Source organism: Liolophura sinensis, chromosome 1, assembly GCF_032854445.1.
Source record: "Liolophura sinensis isolate JHLJ2023 chromosome 1, CUHK_Ljap_v2, whole genome shotgun sequence".
NCBI classification, from domain to species: Eukaryota; Metazoa; Mollusca; class Polyplacophora; order Chitonida; family Chitonidae; genus Liolophura; species Liolophura sinensis.
Genome location: NC_088295.1, coordinates 23,551,726 through 23,567,913, shown reverse-complemented (window position 1 = coordinate 23,567,913; position 16,188 = coordinate 23,551,726). Strand labels below are relative to the sequence as shown.

The following is a 16,188-nucleotide window of genomic DNA, read 5'->3' as shown; positions in this document are numbered from 1 at the left end:
GCACCAAATAAAGATATTTTTAATTTAGTAATCAGCGAGCAAACGTCTTAGAAATATAAATTATAATTTTTGATGTTGCTGTACAAGTATGAAAATATAGACAAATTAAATTACCTTGACGTTCTCTTCCGGTTCTTGCGAAAACACACAAACCACGTGGAGTTGAAAGTCGACACAAGTCTTCATCTAATTAGAAGTTTTATAGATGGAGCCAATGGATATTGACAAACAACAGGTGATTGCACATTTAGCTATCGTCCATAATTCTGTCGTTATGGATACTTGGTCCTATACGTGCTTATTGTTTTAGTGTTGCCCCAGAAAACACTGAAATTTGATTCATGATAGTGTCGAAACACATGGCTTCATAGATGTAAGTTGTAGCCACATGATTATAGAGGAGTAAGAGGAGTTGAATAAGGTCAGTGCACCTGTGGTTGTAACCCTTTCCCTCCATCATACTACATGTTGCAGAGGATGTTGTATAAACTAGGTTTGTGTTTAAGTGTTGCTTTCCATGTGCGCTTTCAGGTTTGATGTCATTTGTTTTCTCCATGGGGAGTTGTAAAGATTAGGGTAATATTTACTTGCTGATTTCTACGTGCATTCTGACGCCATTTCTTTCCCACGGTTAAATGCTCTTAGTGATTTTTCATTGGTTAAAATTGAATTGAGAGATGTTTAGTTTGCATACAAAGAAAGACAGCGTAAATAAGACGTTTATCATTTCTGTTGCATAGCACTGTTATATATCATGGGATTTGTACGTAGTGTTATCTGTGGTTCATACATTTTTGAAAGGATTTCTGTAGTTTGTTGTGAAATGCTCTGGATTCAAACTTTCATCAGACAGCACTCGAGTTGATGTGCTAGAACGTGGTTTTTAGACGTCTTTAAAATAGATGAACATGGTAAGGGTTGAATGTGTATGTGTCACATGGTTTTGTCACATGGACTACATCTGACAAATGTCTCCTCCATATCTGGCCAGCCTCATTCAGCAAATCATGAATTTATTGACATAGGTAGTTATACATAAATATTACCCTTTATAACTGCCTCCCCATGCTCACATGCTTTTGCTTATTTTTCATTGGTACAAAAATGAACGGGGATCGAGATATTTAAAAAAAAACAAATGGATATAGTAATGTCTGGGTGCTGTGTTTGCATGTAACTTTCATGCTTCCCTGAATGAGGTTAGTTTTTAAACACGTTTCCAAAAAAGTTCATACTATCACAACAACTCTAGTGATCTAGTGGTATAAGCATCTGAATACGGACCCAACATACTGTCTAATGGAAGTTCGAATCCAGAGCTTTTTCAAAACAAAGAAATGACTTTCTGAAATGTATGAACCACAAACAGTTGGACACAAAAAACTCGTGGAAGACAGTTTCAGGTGAGACTAATATGAAGAACGTCTTACTTACGCTGTTTTTCTTTGCGTGTAAATTGAACATACTCCATTCATTTTTAACCAAAGAAAAATCAGTAAAAACATGTGACTGGGGGGAAACTAATGACGTCAAAAGGCACATGGAAATTAACACGTAAATAGCACCCTTGTCTTCACAATTCCAAAGAATTCACATGGAAAGCAACTCATGAACAACAACCTCGTTTTTCGAACGGCTCAATTGTAATTTAGGACCCTCCCGCAGCAGTGGCAAGCTGGTGATCGATCGGGTGAAAGGACAATCCAAATAGTGTACATAACTTGTGAGCATTTATAGCAAAATGTAGTTTTGGACTTGCATCAATATTTAAACAATATTTTCATATCTGGGTGAGTAGAGCTTGTGGCACAAGTAAAGCGTTGAGTGTCCAGATGTTTTGGGAAAAATAATATGTACAAGTGACATTCTTCACAATTTATACTATTCTTTAAACCCCTCTTGATTTACCTATCTCATTATTTCTATTTGTTCAATCCAAACAAATACAGCTTTGGTATGTGTTCATATATATGTGAAGAGGAATTGTAGAGGAGGTTGAATTACTGAGAAAGTGGGTGAGGGAGGGGAGTAGGGGCGAATTGTCAAGGGGTACAGGTGTCCAGAGGAGAAAATGCCTGCACCCCTGCACCTTCAGATATTGGGTGATAATCCTTAAGGGGAGTTTTAAAGTATTGGGTATCTTTCATTGACCCTTGTTTGTAATTGGGAAAAGCAGATTTGCTCTAGCCTGTTTCAGAATCCGATACTTTAGAACTCAGAAAGAAAACCTAATTGGGTAGGTGGTTTTCAGTTGATAGATAAGGTCACCCCAAACTTTTAATGTATACCTAATGTTCACCTGAACTGGTAAATGATGCAGTGGCATCATACCAAACATCACATACATTGTCATCTTGTTGGTGTTTTCCTAGGTTGAGAAGGCTGTGTCCGCTCTCCAGTTGTTGATTAAGAAGACAAAGCCTGACACAGACTTTCTGGACAACCCAGAGAAGATATTGCTTCAGTTTACCTTTAAGAAGGTGCCTCAGCTGAAGAATAAAACAATAAAATTGTAAGTCATTGAACAATTAGATGTGAGGTTTCTATTTGTGCTAATGTCCTGATATGCCCTATTTAGTTGAAAGTAAGATACTCTTTATTTGTCCATTTATAAATATGACGATTTGATTGAGGCTGGAATTTTTTTTTGTATAAACCAAATATGTTTATTTGATTGGAGATCCCAGTGTTGTGGTTTGTCACCATTTATGGTCAGTATGTCGCACACTGTGGTAGTCTGTCACTGTTTATGGTCAGTATGTAGCACACTGTGGTAGTCTTGTCAATGTTTATGGTCAGTACGTCGCACACTGTGGTAGTCTGTCACTGTTTATGGTCAGTACGTCGCACACGGTGGTGGTTTGAAACCATTTATGGTCAGTATGTTGCACACGGTGGTGGTTTGTCTCTGTTTATGGTCAGTATGTTGCACACGGTGGTGGTCTTTCACTGTTTATGTTCAGTATGTCGCACACTGTGATGGTCTTTCACTGTTTATGGTCAGTATATCGCACACTGTGGTGGTCTTTCACTGTTTATGTTCAGTATGTCGCACACTGTGGTGGTCTTTCACTGTTTATGGTCAGTATGTCGCACACTGTGGTGGTCTTTCACTGGTTATGGCCAGTATGTCGCACACTGTGGTGGTCTTTCACTGTTTATGGCCAGTATGTCGCACACTGTGGTGGTCTTTCACTGTTTATGGTCAGTATGTCGCACACTGTGGTGGTCTTTCACTGTTTATGGTCAGTATGTCGCACACTGTGGTGGTCTTTCACTGTTTATGGTCAGTATGTGGCACACTGTGGTGGTCTTTCACTGTTTATGGTCAGTATGTCGCACACTGTGGTGGTCTTTCACTGTTTATGTTCAGTATGTCGCACACTGTGGTGGTCTTTCACTGTTTATGGTCAGTATGTGGCACACTGTGGTAGTCTTTCACTGTTTATGGTCAGCACGTCGCACACTGTGGTGGTCTTTCACTGTTTTTGTTCAGTATGTCGCACACTGTGGTGGTCTTTCACTGTTTATGGTCAGTATGTCGCACACTGTGGTGGTCTTTCACTGTTTATGTTCAGTATGTGGCACAGTGTGGTGGTCTTTCACTGTTTATGGTCAGTATGTGGCACACTGTGGTGGTCTTTCACTGTTTATGTTCAGTATGTGGCACACTGTGGTGGTCTTTCACTGTTTATGGTCAGTATGTGGCACACTGTGGTGGTCTTTCACTGTTTATGGTCAGTATGTGGCACACTGTGGTGGTCTTTCACTGTTTATGGTCAGTATGTCGCACACTGTGGTGGTCTTTCACTTTTTATGGTCAGTATGTCGCACACTGTGGTAGCCTGTCACTGTTTATGGTCAGTATGTAGCACACTGTGGTAGTCTTGTCACTGTTTATGGTCAGTACGTCGCACACTGTGGTAGTCTGTCACTGTTTATGGTCAGCACGTCGCACACTGTGGTGGTTTGAAACCATTTATGGTCAGTATGTCGCACACGGTGGTGGTTTGTCTCTGTTTATGGTCAGTATGTCGCACACTGTGGTGGTCTTTCACTGTTTATGGTCAGTATGTTGCACACTGTGGTAGGTTCTCACCGTTTATGGTCAGTATGTCACACACTATGGTAGTCTGTCACTGTTTATGGCCAGTATGTGGCACACTGTGGTGGTCTTTCACTTTTTATGGTCAGTATGTCGCACACTGTGGTAGTTTGTCACCGTTTATGGTCAGTATGTGGCACACTGTGGTGGTCTTTCACTGTTTATGGTCAGTATGTAGCACACTGTGGTGGTCTTTCACTTTTTATGGACAGTATGCCACACACTGTGGTAGTCTTTCACTGTTTATGGTCAGTATGTCGCACACTGTGGTAGTCTGTCACTGTTTATGGTCAGTATGCCGCACACTGTGGTGGTTTGTCACTGTTTATGGTCAGTATGCAGCACACTGTGGTGGTCTTTCACTGTTTATGGTCAGTATGCCACACACTGTGGTAGTCTCTCACTGTTTATGGTCAGTATGTAGCACACTGTGGTAGCCTGTCACTGTTTATGTTCAGTATGTCGCACACTGTGGTGGTCTTTCACTGTTTATGGTCAGTATGTGGCACACTGTGGTAGTTTGTCACTGTTTATGGTCAGTATGTGGCACACTGTGGTGGTCTTTCACTGTTTATGGTCAGTATGTCGCACACTGTGGTGGTCTTTCACTTTTTATGGTCAGCATGTCGCACACTGTGGTAGTCTGTCACTGTTTATGGTCAGTATGTGGCACACTGTGGTGGTCTTTCACTGTTTATGGTCAATATGTCGCACACTGTGGTGGTCTTTCACTGTTTATGGTCAGTATGTGGCACACTGTGGTAGCCTGTCACTGTTTATGGTCAGTATGTGGCACACTGTGGTAGTCTGTCACTGTTTATGGACAGTATGCCACACACTGTGGTAGTCTGTCACTGTTTATGGTCAGTATGTCGTACACTGTGGTAGTCTGTCACTGTTTATGGTCAGTATGTCGCACACTGTGGTAGTCTGTCACTGTTTATGGTCAGTATGTCGCACACTGTGGTATTCTTGTCACTGTTTGTGGTCAGTATTCCACACACTGTGGTAGTCTGTCACTGTTTATGGTCAGTATGTCGCACACTGTGGTGGCCTTTCACTGTTTATGGTCAGTATGTCGCACACTGTAGTGGCCTTGCACTGTTTATGGTCAGTATGTCGCTCACTGTGTTTGTTTGTTTCTGTCGGGTATTATTCACCCATAAACTGGACTGCATGAAGACAGCAAACTAATTGTAAATGTTGTACAGGTAAATGATTTAATACTGTCCATCGTTTAAGTTCACCTGTACACCATTGTGAACATTCACACAAGACGGCAAGAGGATATGTCATGATATCATTTCGCTTTTCCACCCTCTTATATAATTTAAGGCAAACATGTTTATTTTTATAACTGGATGATAATAGTAGTACATGTATTGTCTTCATCAGAAATCTTCCCAATGGAGTCGCTACAGATAGCCAGTTTGTCAGTTTGTTTGTCAAGGATCTGGACAGGAAGTCCAGAGAACATGAAGACACTGTGTTTCACTACAAGGAGCTGCTCAGTAGACATAACATTCAGGAAATATCAGAGGTAAGTCTTTCCAGGTGTTTTCTGAAATTTACCTTGATTGGTCCCTAGTTAATGGTCCATGCTGTCCTGAGGCACCTGTTGAACTTGTTAGGTTTATTTGTGTTGGATGACTTCAAGATTAAGAATCTCGAAAACTGCTAAACACAAAGAAACCCAACTTATTAATAACAATACAGAACCTTTAAATACTGAGCAAAACTTTTGCTGCTTTGCGATTTTTGACAGGTCACATGGTTTTGAGGCCATTTTGAAGTCTTTTTCTTAACAACCACTCAACCTACCAGGGTGAAATTTGATTTGCTGTTACATAATGAGTAGGCCTACTTAAATGGTAAAAAAAAAAGTGTGATTTACATATATGTAAGCAAATTGGTATTCTGAAGGCTCGTCACGTGACTAAGTTTTCAATTTTCTTCCAATCTTTCATATTTGACCTTACTTGATGTTATGTTGTGCCCTGAATAGAACTTTGGCAACATTGTTTACTGAAAGTTTCAAGATTTTACCAAGTGACAAAAAAAAAAAAAAAATTACCATGAAATCACCAAAATTGATTTGTGCATAAGCTAGTAAACAGAGAACTGTGCTGTAAAGTGCATTGCGTTAAGTTTATTTCTTGATATTCAGCATATTTTAAGAATTCACATTTTTCTCTGTGAAACAAAAACTATGAACACAGAATGATGCGACCTGCACCAAATTGAAACCTAGGAACCGAAAAGCTCGGCCACCCTTTGTCTCAAACATATCATCTTATTGAAGCATACAGGTGACGGCATTCCTTCAAGGAAACAATGTTGTGGCATTACTGAAATAACATTGATACAACTCAAAACTCACCCATCAAGAAAAATGGCTAAATCATTGTTACAAAAGCGTAATTACAGTGTGATATGTTTCTTAATTTGGACAGATTATTCCACTGAAAGCCTTGAAAACCATGTACAAGCCATATGAGGCCAAAAGGAATTTGTCAAACAGTTTTAATCTTCACTTAACTGATGAAAGGATTGCTCATTTGTTGCCCTCTCTTCTTGGAAAACACTTTTATGGTAGAAAAAGGTGGGTTATCAATAAACTGTTAATGGTGATAACTTCACAATATCGCTGTCACTGCAACCAATTTAGGAATTAGGAAACATGAACCCATCACAAAAGCTCGTTAATACCATGAATGTAGTGGTTGCTATGGTAGTTCTGTGTAATGCTTCATACACTTGTGAAACGATCACCATGACAACATGTATTTCCAGCCTCTGTGGATAAGTCAGTGAACTGAGGAAGATTTTTATCTCTGCTGTCAAGATAGTGATAAATTTCTTGAGAGTGAATGTAAAGGTTATTGTTGAAATCTCAGCTCCAGCCATATTTTAATTTTTCATTTCTAAATAATTAATGAAAAATAATCCACAGACATGTCGAAAGAGCTGTACTTCACCATTTCATTTTCACTCAACAGTTAATCGTTTTTGTATTCTTACGAGTTTACTCACAAAATTTATCTCCTCTACCCTAGTACAGTCAATGAGATCTTTTAATTGTTGCCACATCACTTGATTTTGACCTCAAATGCCAATAAATATAATATGTGAAAGCAGTCTATGATCACATGAGCAATTGATTCATAACTGCTGCAATGAATTCTGACTCAGTGGCCTGTCTGTTCTTTGCAGACATCCAGTACAGGTTAATCTGACTGTCAAAGATTTGAAAAAGGAAATCAACAGAGCACTGAACAACAGTCGCTGTGTAATTAGTGGAAGAGGCTCATCCTGGTAAGGCAGATTAGCCTGCTGGCTAACTGAATAGTTACTGGTATGCCAAAGATACGCAGGGTTTTACATAAGAATAGTCATAATCAAAAGTCAGAGACAAGTTTGCAAAGTATATGTATGCCAATATACATGAGCATGTTGCACTCGTCAAGATAACAGCCAGGTGTATCTCACTGTTAGCCAGCTTAGTGTTTGATGGCCAGAATAAGAATATATCACACTGGTAGATGACATTTAGAAAGTGCGTTTTAAATAACAGAATTATTGTTATTAGTGATTACTCTTTCTGGATATCGCTCAGGCTGTAGTGCAGAAATTGGGCACCAAATCGCCAGCAATACATGTCAGTCGTCCAGACCACATAACATAAGAATATGGTACGGTATCAGGTACATATTTAAATGTCTTTAGGCTATCCTGTGTAGCACAGTGACTCGCTGTTAACAACTAGGATAGTACATGTACTGTCCTGGAGTCAGGAGAAGCATGATGACAAGCATTGATATGCATGAGTGTATTGAACGGCAGAATGATCAGATGGTGATGGTCCTCTTTTGTATGTTTCAATCTTTGGGGCCTCCGCGGCTCAGTTGGTTAGCACACTAGTGCAGCGCAATTGCCTTGCACCAATGCGGTCGCTGGTAGTTCAAGTCCATTTCATGCTGACTTCCTCTCCGGCCGTACATGGGAAGGTCTGCCAGCAACCTGTGGATGGTCGTGGGTTTCCCCCGAGCTCTGCCCGGTTTCCTCCCACCATAATGCTGGCGGCCGTCGTATAAGTGAAATATTCTTGAATATAGTGTAAAACACCAATCAAATAAAATATGTTGGAAACTCTGGTGTTGACATTTGCATAATCCCATGATTGTCATTGTTTTCAGCACTGCTTATGTAGCCCACTCTAAACAAACAGTTGTCCAGATCACAGAGAATGTGATGTCAGCAGCTCAGCAGATAGCACAAAGTATTCCAGGAGGTGCTGCTAACATTCGGTCATTCCATATAAAAACAGAGAAATCTGTCTCTCTTCCAGTGTATGCTTCGTTAGGTAAGTACAAGCGAGATCTTAACCCCAGTATTTCTAATCCAGAACCTTCATTCAAGCTGGCTTCCTCTCTGATGGTACATGGGAAGGTCTGCTAACAATCTGTGAATTGTCGTAAGTTCTCCTGTGCCCGACCCGGTTTCCTCCCATCATAGTTCTGCACAATACACTTATCAAATACATGTCAGTTCTCTTGTAACTGGTGTTTAGTTTTTCCCCATTCTGAGCACAGTTGTTAATATTGGAATGGCTGTTATTAGCAACATTAATTATTTAAAAAGGTATGTGATGTCAAAGTACCTTGCCAATGACAAAATGGTCCATAAAGCCACTTTACAATTTGACTGAATGTAATTTAGTCAAAGAAAAAAAAAACTTTAGAGCTAGTTTTCAATGGCCTTTCTCCTGGCACCAGATTCACTTTTTTGTAGTCTTTCCCGGTAAACTTTTAATGTTTTTAGCTCTAAGATGTGGTGCTAACTGGTGTTTTCTTATCTGTTCTTGTGTGCAGACTCTGCAAAGGATGTAAAGCTGCCAAAAGTAGAGAAGAAGAGGGAGATGATAGAACCAGAGGAGGTAACCACAGTGATGAAGGGCAAGGTCAGAGTATTTCCCACTGGAGAGGTTCACATAGTGACAGAGGAGTCAGAGATGAAACGAAAGAGAAAACTGGAGAAGATTGGACAGACCACAAGGTTAAAGGTCAAGCGACGAAAGCCAGATGGGCCAAAGGTCAAAGCCACTGCTTCCAGGAAAGGGCAAAAAGCAAGCCTCACTGTTCTCCAAAAGTCTGGAGAAACCTTGAAGAAACAGAAGAAAGTTGCACAAACAAAATCAAAGACCTTGACATCCAAGACTGCAAAAACTGGAAAGACAAAAGACAAAGCCTAAAGACTTCCAGTGGCTGGTGCGACGATACTTGTTCACCACAATGCATTCTCTCCTCTTCACTCATACTGACCAGTGGTCCATGAAAGGGCCTTGGGAATAAACAATATCTATCACCCTGGGAAATGACTGTGTGATTAGAGGAAACTACTATTATCTTACTAGTAGAGCTAATTCACTTGATCATTGCGAAACTTGACTATGAAGTTATGAATGTAAAAATAAACTCTAAAAAAATCCCATTTTTATCGCCATGTTGTCATTGTCCTTATCTTGCTTACACTTTGTACCAAACAGCACATTTGAATTCTGTACAGGGATTAAATGATCACATGATGTTTTGAACTAGACACACACACCAAAAATTTACCAAATTAAAAAAAAACAACAAAAAAAAACACCTAAGCCTAGTTGTTCAAAAGTGTATTAGTTTATTCCCTCTATTAAATCATATTACATATTTTCAATTCTAACAAAACACAGCAACCAATACGGTTGTACCGAGATCAAATGGAACAGCAGCAGATTTAGTTCATATCTAATATACTGTTATATTATTATTTTGGGGCCAAGTACAATACTGAAGTCTTCACACAGTTTTGAACAAAAAATGGGCCCATGTTCATCATTAGCCAGGACATGGCTTGAATACTGGTAATAACTTACAGATAATGAGGCAGAAATGTAGAAGAATGTAAATGTTGATGCTGGTACTTAGACTGTGTTGGGAATAGAGTTGTTGACATGTTAATTTTTATGTAGGGTATAGAGAATAGTTCGAAGACATTCTTGAAGAAAACATATTTACTAGTATCATGGAAGGTAATGTCTATCAGACAGCCTAGCCATCCTGTACACATCTCCCAGGCAGAAAAGCTAGACCACTACTCGCAGGAATTGTAATCCATAAACATCCATTGATGGGAATTGTTATAACTTCATTGGCTAAGTGAGTAAAGGTTCTTCTCTTAAGAGATGTAGTAAGCTGCCTTCACCAAATAACAGACAAAGCTCTCAACACTGGGGGACAACACATTGCACGGACATACCTGTCATGTACACATTTATTGTAAAACTCTGGCTGTATCAGTACACTGATGAGGAAATAAATAGATGAGAATACTTGTGTGCTTACATGTCCTGCAAGATGGGTAAATTTATACTTCATAAATCATTTGAGATCCTGGAAAAAATAAACTTCACTTTTTTCACTTTGTTGCATAAAAGCCAGCATAGAGAAGAATTTACATGTGGAAAATAAGAAATATTTTCGGAACATTAACATTAGTTTCATAAGACTTTTACAATGTAAGAACAAAAATCCCATGCAGTATTATCTCTTTGGTAAAAAAAAAAAAAAGAACCCATAGAACAGGAACACTATCTTTTCTCTTTGGGAAGATATACCTGCGTGAACATAAAACAAATGAACACACACACTATTGCATACAGATAATAATGAGAACAGGTGAAGGAAGATATTAAAATGTTAGCGTATTTGGCCCGAGCAATTGCCTAGTATCTGGTCCCTAACAGTTCTCATCTGTGCCTCTCTGACAGCCTCATTTCAGTAAAGGATCTGTTCTTGACGAGGGCTGGCTCCACCGATAACTCCATAATTCCGTGACGATGCACTGATCACCTTATTGGATAAAACTACTTCAAGTTCCTGGAAGTCCACTAGTCGTAGAACGTCCTTGTCCTTGCGTACAATTGTGTTTGGGAGTTTGCGGATTTTGTAGACCAAGCGCTTGTCACAATGGAGTTCTCCACAGAGCAATGTTAGCAGAGCATCGTATGTCCGGTTGTGCTGAGGCAGCTCCACTTCAATAAAATCACGCTCATTCGAGTTGGCGAGTCGGGCCTTCAGGACTAGCTCTGTCACAAGAAGAAGCACAAAAATTTACAGGTATAATGGCAATTTATTTAGTTAATGTGACTGAAATTTTATTCAGTTAATTTGATTGAAATACTCAAAAATATTTTATATACTAAACAAAGATAAATTAAATTGCTGGAGGGAAATCGCTGTCATTTACCACACATAAAATCCTAACCAAACCACCAGGAGATGGATTTGAACACTGTTTATTTATTTATTTATTTGACTGGTGTTTCACGCCATACTCAAGAATATTTCACTTATACGATGACAGCCAGCATTATGGTGGGAGGAAATCAGACAGACCATGGGGGAATTTGAACATTGATCAAGAGCCTTGTTTCTACAATAACACTGATGACGCAGATGTCTAGGGGTTTTTGTTTGCAAATTATATGTGTCTTAAGGGTAACATTATTTGTTTCAATTAAGTTTCATTACTCAAGAATATTTCAATTACACATCATTATGGTGGGAAAGAAACGGTCAGAGCCTTGGTGTACTAGCATGCTAACCACCAGCCCACAGATACCCAGGACCGTCAACATACAGGTTGCTGGCAGACCTATCCACCTAAGACCAGAGGAGAAGCCAGCATGAGCTGGAGTTAAACTCACAGGGACAACACTGACGAGATGGGTCATTGTACTGCACTACCATGCTAACCACTTGGCCAGTGATATTACATGATAATAGATATTTATGATACCCATATCCAAACCTCAAAGTCTTGGATGATGGATACAGTGAATGCATTACATCAATACTGATAAGCTGAACAGACTAACAGACAACTTATGGGCAGTTCTCACTACATCCCTATCTTCAGGTACCCATGTTATTATCACAACAGATTAAATCACACCAAGTCCATCTGGTGAGAACAAAAGTCTTTCAACAACTGGAAAACTTTATTTCAACACCTCATTTAGCTTTATTACAATAACTCATTAAGCTTTATGACCACAGCTTATTAAGGTTTATTACAACAGTTTATTAATGTACTTATTATTTTTCCACTGTTAGTTATTTCCACACTGGAGAATTTTCTCTTGTAAAATGACAGACAGTTTTATGGGTAGGGGAACCTGAACTAACCTGAGGCAAACCACCAAACTTGACCATCTGTGACATACAGAAATGTTCACAAGATCAGTGGAACATCCATGGCCTCTGTGGTTAGAGTGAAAGAGTGTCGCAATGAACAACAAGCTTTTCACCAATGTGGTCACTGTAAGCTCATGATGGCTACCTCTCCGGATATACATGGGAAGGTCTGCCAGCAACCTGTGGATGATTGTGGGTTCCCACAGGTTCTGCCTGGTTTCCTCCTACAATAATGCTGGCTGTCGTCACATGGGTGAAATATTCTTGAGTACAGCAAAAAACACCAATCAAATAAGTAAATTAGTGGAAGACAAGTGGTCTCCAACAAGCATTAGAAAAATTCCCTGTTCAAATTTATGATTAAACGCGCACCTCGTGTCCTCGCAATTGTAAGACAAGCCTCTTCACCACTCCACCAATTTTGCTCCAAGAGCTTGTTACAGATTATTACAGGCATTCAACAACTTTATTGCACAAGTTTCTTTTACTTACTTATTTCATTGGTGTTTTAACTTGTTACTAAGTATTATTTCACTATACAACAGCAGCCAGCATTGAGGTGAGAGGAAACTGGGCAAAACGCCAGGGGAGCAGAAGTTTCTTAAGTTAAATAGGAAAAGACACGGTAAGTCCTATTTTCCCACTCTCTCACCTTCACTGTTAATGGAAGTTCTCACAGGTGTATGTAAGGAGAGTTGCTCTGTAGTACGGCCTGGCTTGATGTACGGGAATGGCGGATGTGCCAGGTAGTTAGGGGTAATAGGTAGCTTTGTCTGACGCACCTCCATGGATTCATCACCTGTGTGGAGAATTATCATCTCTGCAGATTATCAACTAATGATGTGGTTATTTGATTTATGTTTTATGTCATAATGACTTTTGTATGACAGCAGTCAAGAGTTTTAGGTGGAGGAATAAAGGTGTTGCCCTTGTGAAACAAATAGCCCTCAGGAAAGCAGACTAAGCCTTCAGGAAATCAGGAAGAGCCCTTAGGAAATCATAGGAACTCACCAGATACATAGTAAACCTTCTGACTTCAACATCTTCACCTACATGTTAATAGCACAGGTACGCCACACATCACTTTACATAATGTTCAAGACTCCTCCAAGCCAGGATTTTAGCTAGTCTCACAGTCTAACCTTACAGCACTCGAAACTGTATCAATCCAACCTGGGGATAAGATTCCCTGCCTGGAGAGATATGACCCCCATCTTCCCTTCTGGCCCTTCACTGTCTTTCATTAATTATATTTCACTTATATTGCAGTTGTCAGAATTTTGAATTACGAAAACCAGTCCTCTGGGAACCAGGTAGAGCCCTCAGGACCACCCTATGACCATCACCCTCCCCTTCTAGTGCGCTGCTGTCTTCACTCACCTCCCAGTAACTGCTGTATTTGTTTCTCTGACGATACCTCGACAGGTTTTTCACCGTTGTTGTTGGCAATGTTAGGATCTGCTCCTTCTGATAACAAATATGTCACAACTGATTCATGGTTTCTCTTGGCTGCCCAGTGTAAGGCTGTCCTGAAAACAATAGTACATGTACTGTTCTTTGTATTAATAACTCAAGCAAAGTTATAGCTCAAGTTTTGATTTTTTTATACTGATCAAAAGGGTGCATTGCTGTATTTATTTGATAGTCTCAACACTGTATATTATTTTGCATTATAGGCTATTGAATTGCATTAACATACTGTGACTTGTGCCATGTACATGTATTTATATAGTCCTGATCTTCAGTATAATTAATGCCTTATACCTCTCATGGATTAATCTGGTGTCACCTATGTTAGACGTATATATTGTACCAGGACCACATCTAGACAAACACTGAAGGATCTAATCCCAAATTTTAATGGTGGCATTGTGATAGTACACAAAGAAATTTACACAACCGAAATCAAAATGATACTCTCTGAGAGTATGAATGAAATAAATTTGCATGAAAACTTTTTATTGGTGAACAATCATATTTTTGTTCTGGTTACTTTTCAGTTTTCTTGCGGTTCAATTAGCTTGGGCGCCCACAAGTTTGGGAGTCCAAATATTTTCCAGAACTAAAATGTCTCTAGATATAGCCCTGGGTATGTAACACTTGGGAGGTAACATCATCACCAAGGTCACCAATTAATATGATAGATGATCAGTCTGTGTCTGGATCAGCAAAGATACACCTTCACAGCATATTAGACACTTGGTGTTAATTACCATCCATTCACAGAGTTTTGTGAGTTGATGTTAACTCCTTTGCCCTTGATTAGATTCCTCAACTCCTCCAAGTCCCCGATACAAGCTGACTCCCTGAGCTTTTCTTCCAGGTTTGTCGTTTCATCCATACTTTACACACTGGACTCAATCATAACAGACGTTGATCTTGATCTAAAATGTAAACATAAAAACCTGCATGACAAATATGAGCTATATGGTATGTACTGGTAAGAGGTATAGCTAGAATTTTGCTTGATGAAATATATGCAGTATGTTTTACATGTATTAATAATAACCAATGTCTATTCAGTTTCATGAAACTGTACAAACATTTAGACATTTTCATGATTTAGGCTATATAAAATCGGATAATAGGCAATACTTCTCCAATGGCGATTATGCACATTTATTCTATACAGGCCTACTAGTATTTTAAATCTTCAACCTTTTCAACCACTAACCCTTATTCAGTGAAATTTGTACATACAATTATCATGCAAATGATGCTAAAATTGATTTGTTTGTGTCATTAAGGATACAAGTTTCATAAAACTGGGCAAATCATTTCTCTATAAAGCTTCATAAAACTGTGCAATTCATTTTTCTACATTCCATCCATTGTTCTTTCAGAATGTTTCAAAATATTAGTTGTAGAGGCTGTTGAAATGGTTGAAGAATGGGGCTTGATGAAAGAATGAGGGTAGGCCTATATTGCAGTAAAGGTCTATAGGCCTAAGACAGGCCATGCTGGCATCAATAAACTGCTCCTCGGTGTATTCGTATCATCTCTTGTCAGGTCAACTCTAATCTAAAGATTTACCTTCATTACCGTGAATCTTCTAAGTGCTGGTCTAAATCTGACAGTGGAACTCTGGGAGAGCTTCCAAATATAAAATTAAGGAAATAAAACTGCCAGGTTTTTAAATTCCGATTAATTGCTGAGTTAATTTTGTGATTTTTATGAGAAAAGTTATGATCATTAGTTGATTCATGAAAGTTATATGAATTCCTCACTATGCGATAGCTTTAACCCAGCCCCAAGCCTGTCGGCTTTGGTAGTTCTACCGCGCCAAGATGAACACGTTGATAATAACACTGGTTGCCTCCCCTTTCCTCTTTCATCGTTGCTTTCTCAGTTAATATATATCCGTAGGTCATTAATTGACAAGTAGTGGTATACACCTGGTCATCGCAGTATAGATTTTACTGTCGGTGCTTTAGTAGTTTAGATTTTTTCATAAAAATAACAATAAAAAAAGAAAGAAAAAAAAACGAAAAAAAAAAATCAAAAGGAAAGTCTAACCAATTTAATGGCGACCAATTTAATGGATCTAGGCCTTACTGGTCGCTTGCGAAGTGGCAAAAAGTGACCTTTTCCGCAATGCTTTAACACTGGACGGCCATTTTGATACAGACACGAAGGGGTGGTCAGGTGACCTCCAACTTCCGACCCGTCTTACAGAATAATTAGTCGGACACACGTTAGATCGAGTGTGTTTTAAGAGGGACAAAATATTAATTGTAAATCAGATATTCACACGTTAAGTTGTGAATAAGTGGTGTGTGACAGTTAATAAAAACTGGTCAGACATTTAGTGAATTATTTTATCCGCCCAGAAAGTTTTCGCGCAGG

General features: G+C 39.2%; 2 protein-coding genes across 4 annotated transcripts; one reads left to right on the top strand and one right to left on the bottom strand.

The window, feature by feature from the left end:
- Nucleotides 1-140: 140 nt before the first annotated feature.
- Nucleotides 141-9,698, top strand: LOC135461523 (ribosomal L1 domain-containing protein 1-like). The gene is made up of 7 exons (XM_064738658.1): nucleotides 141-235; nucleotides 2,373-2,512; nucleotides 5,501-5,645; nucleotides 6,559-6,707; nucleotides 7,319-7,420; nucleotides 8,302-8,468; nucleotides 8,977-9,698. The coding sequence occupies exons 1-7, from the start codon at nucleotides 206-208 to the stop codon at nucleotides 9,354-9,356; spliced, it is 1,113 nt and encodes a 370-aa protein (XP_064594728.1). The 5' UTR covers nucleotides 141-205; the 3' UTR covers nucleotides 9,357-9,698.
- Nucleotides 9,699-9,785: 87 nt separating this feature from the next.
- LOC135471248 (ankyrin repeat domain-containing protein 40-like) lies at nucleotides 9,786-15,918 on the bottom strand. 3 transcript variants are annotated; one of them, XM_064750411.1, is made up of 5 exons: nucleotides 15,898-15,918; nucleotides 14,556-14,726; nucleotides 13,723-13,871; nucleotides 12,995-13,141; nucleotides 9,786-11,231 (listed from the first exon to the last, which is right to left on the bottom strand). In XM_064750411.1, exons 2-5 carry the CDS (start codon nucleotides 14,681-14,683, stop codon nucleotides 10,921-10,923), a joined length of 735 nt encoding a protein of 244 aa, XP_064606481.1. In that variant the 5' UTR covers nucleotides 14,684-14,726; nucleotides 15,898-15,918; the 3' UTR covers nucleotides 9,786-10,920. The 3 variants fall into 3 exon arrangements, with proteins under 3 accessions (XP_064606481.1, XP_064606462.1, XP_064606473.1); XM_064750392.1 differs by lacking the exon at nucleotides 15,898-15,918 and adding an exon at nucleotides 15,570-15,641; XM_064750403.1 differs by lacking the exon at nucleotides 15,898-15,918 and adding an exon at nucleotides 15,376-15,499.
- Nucleotides 15,919-16,188: the final 270 nt, after the last annotated feature.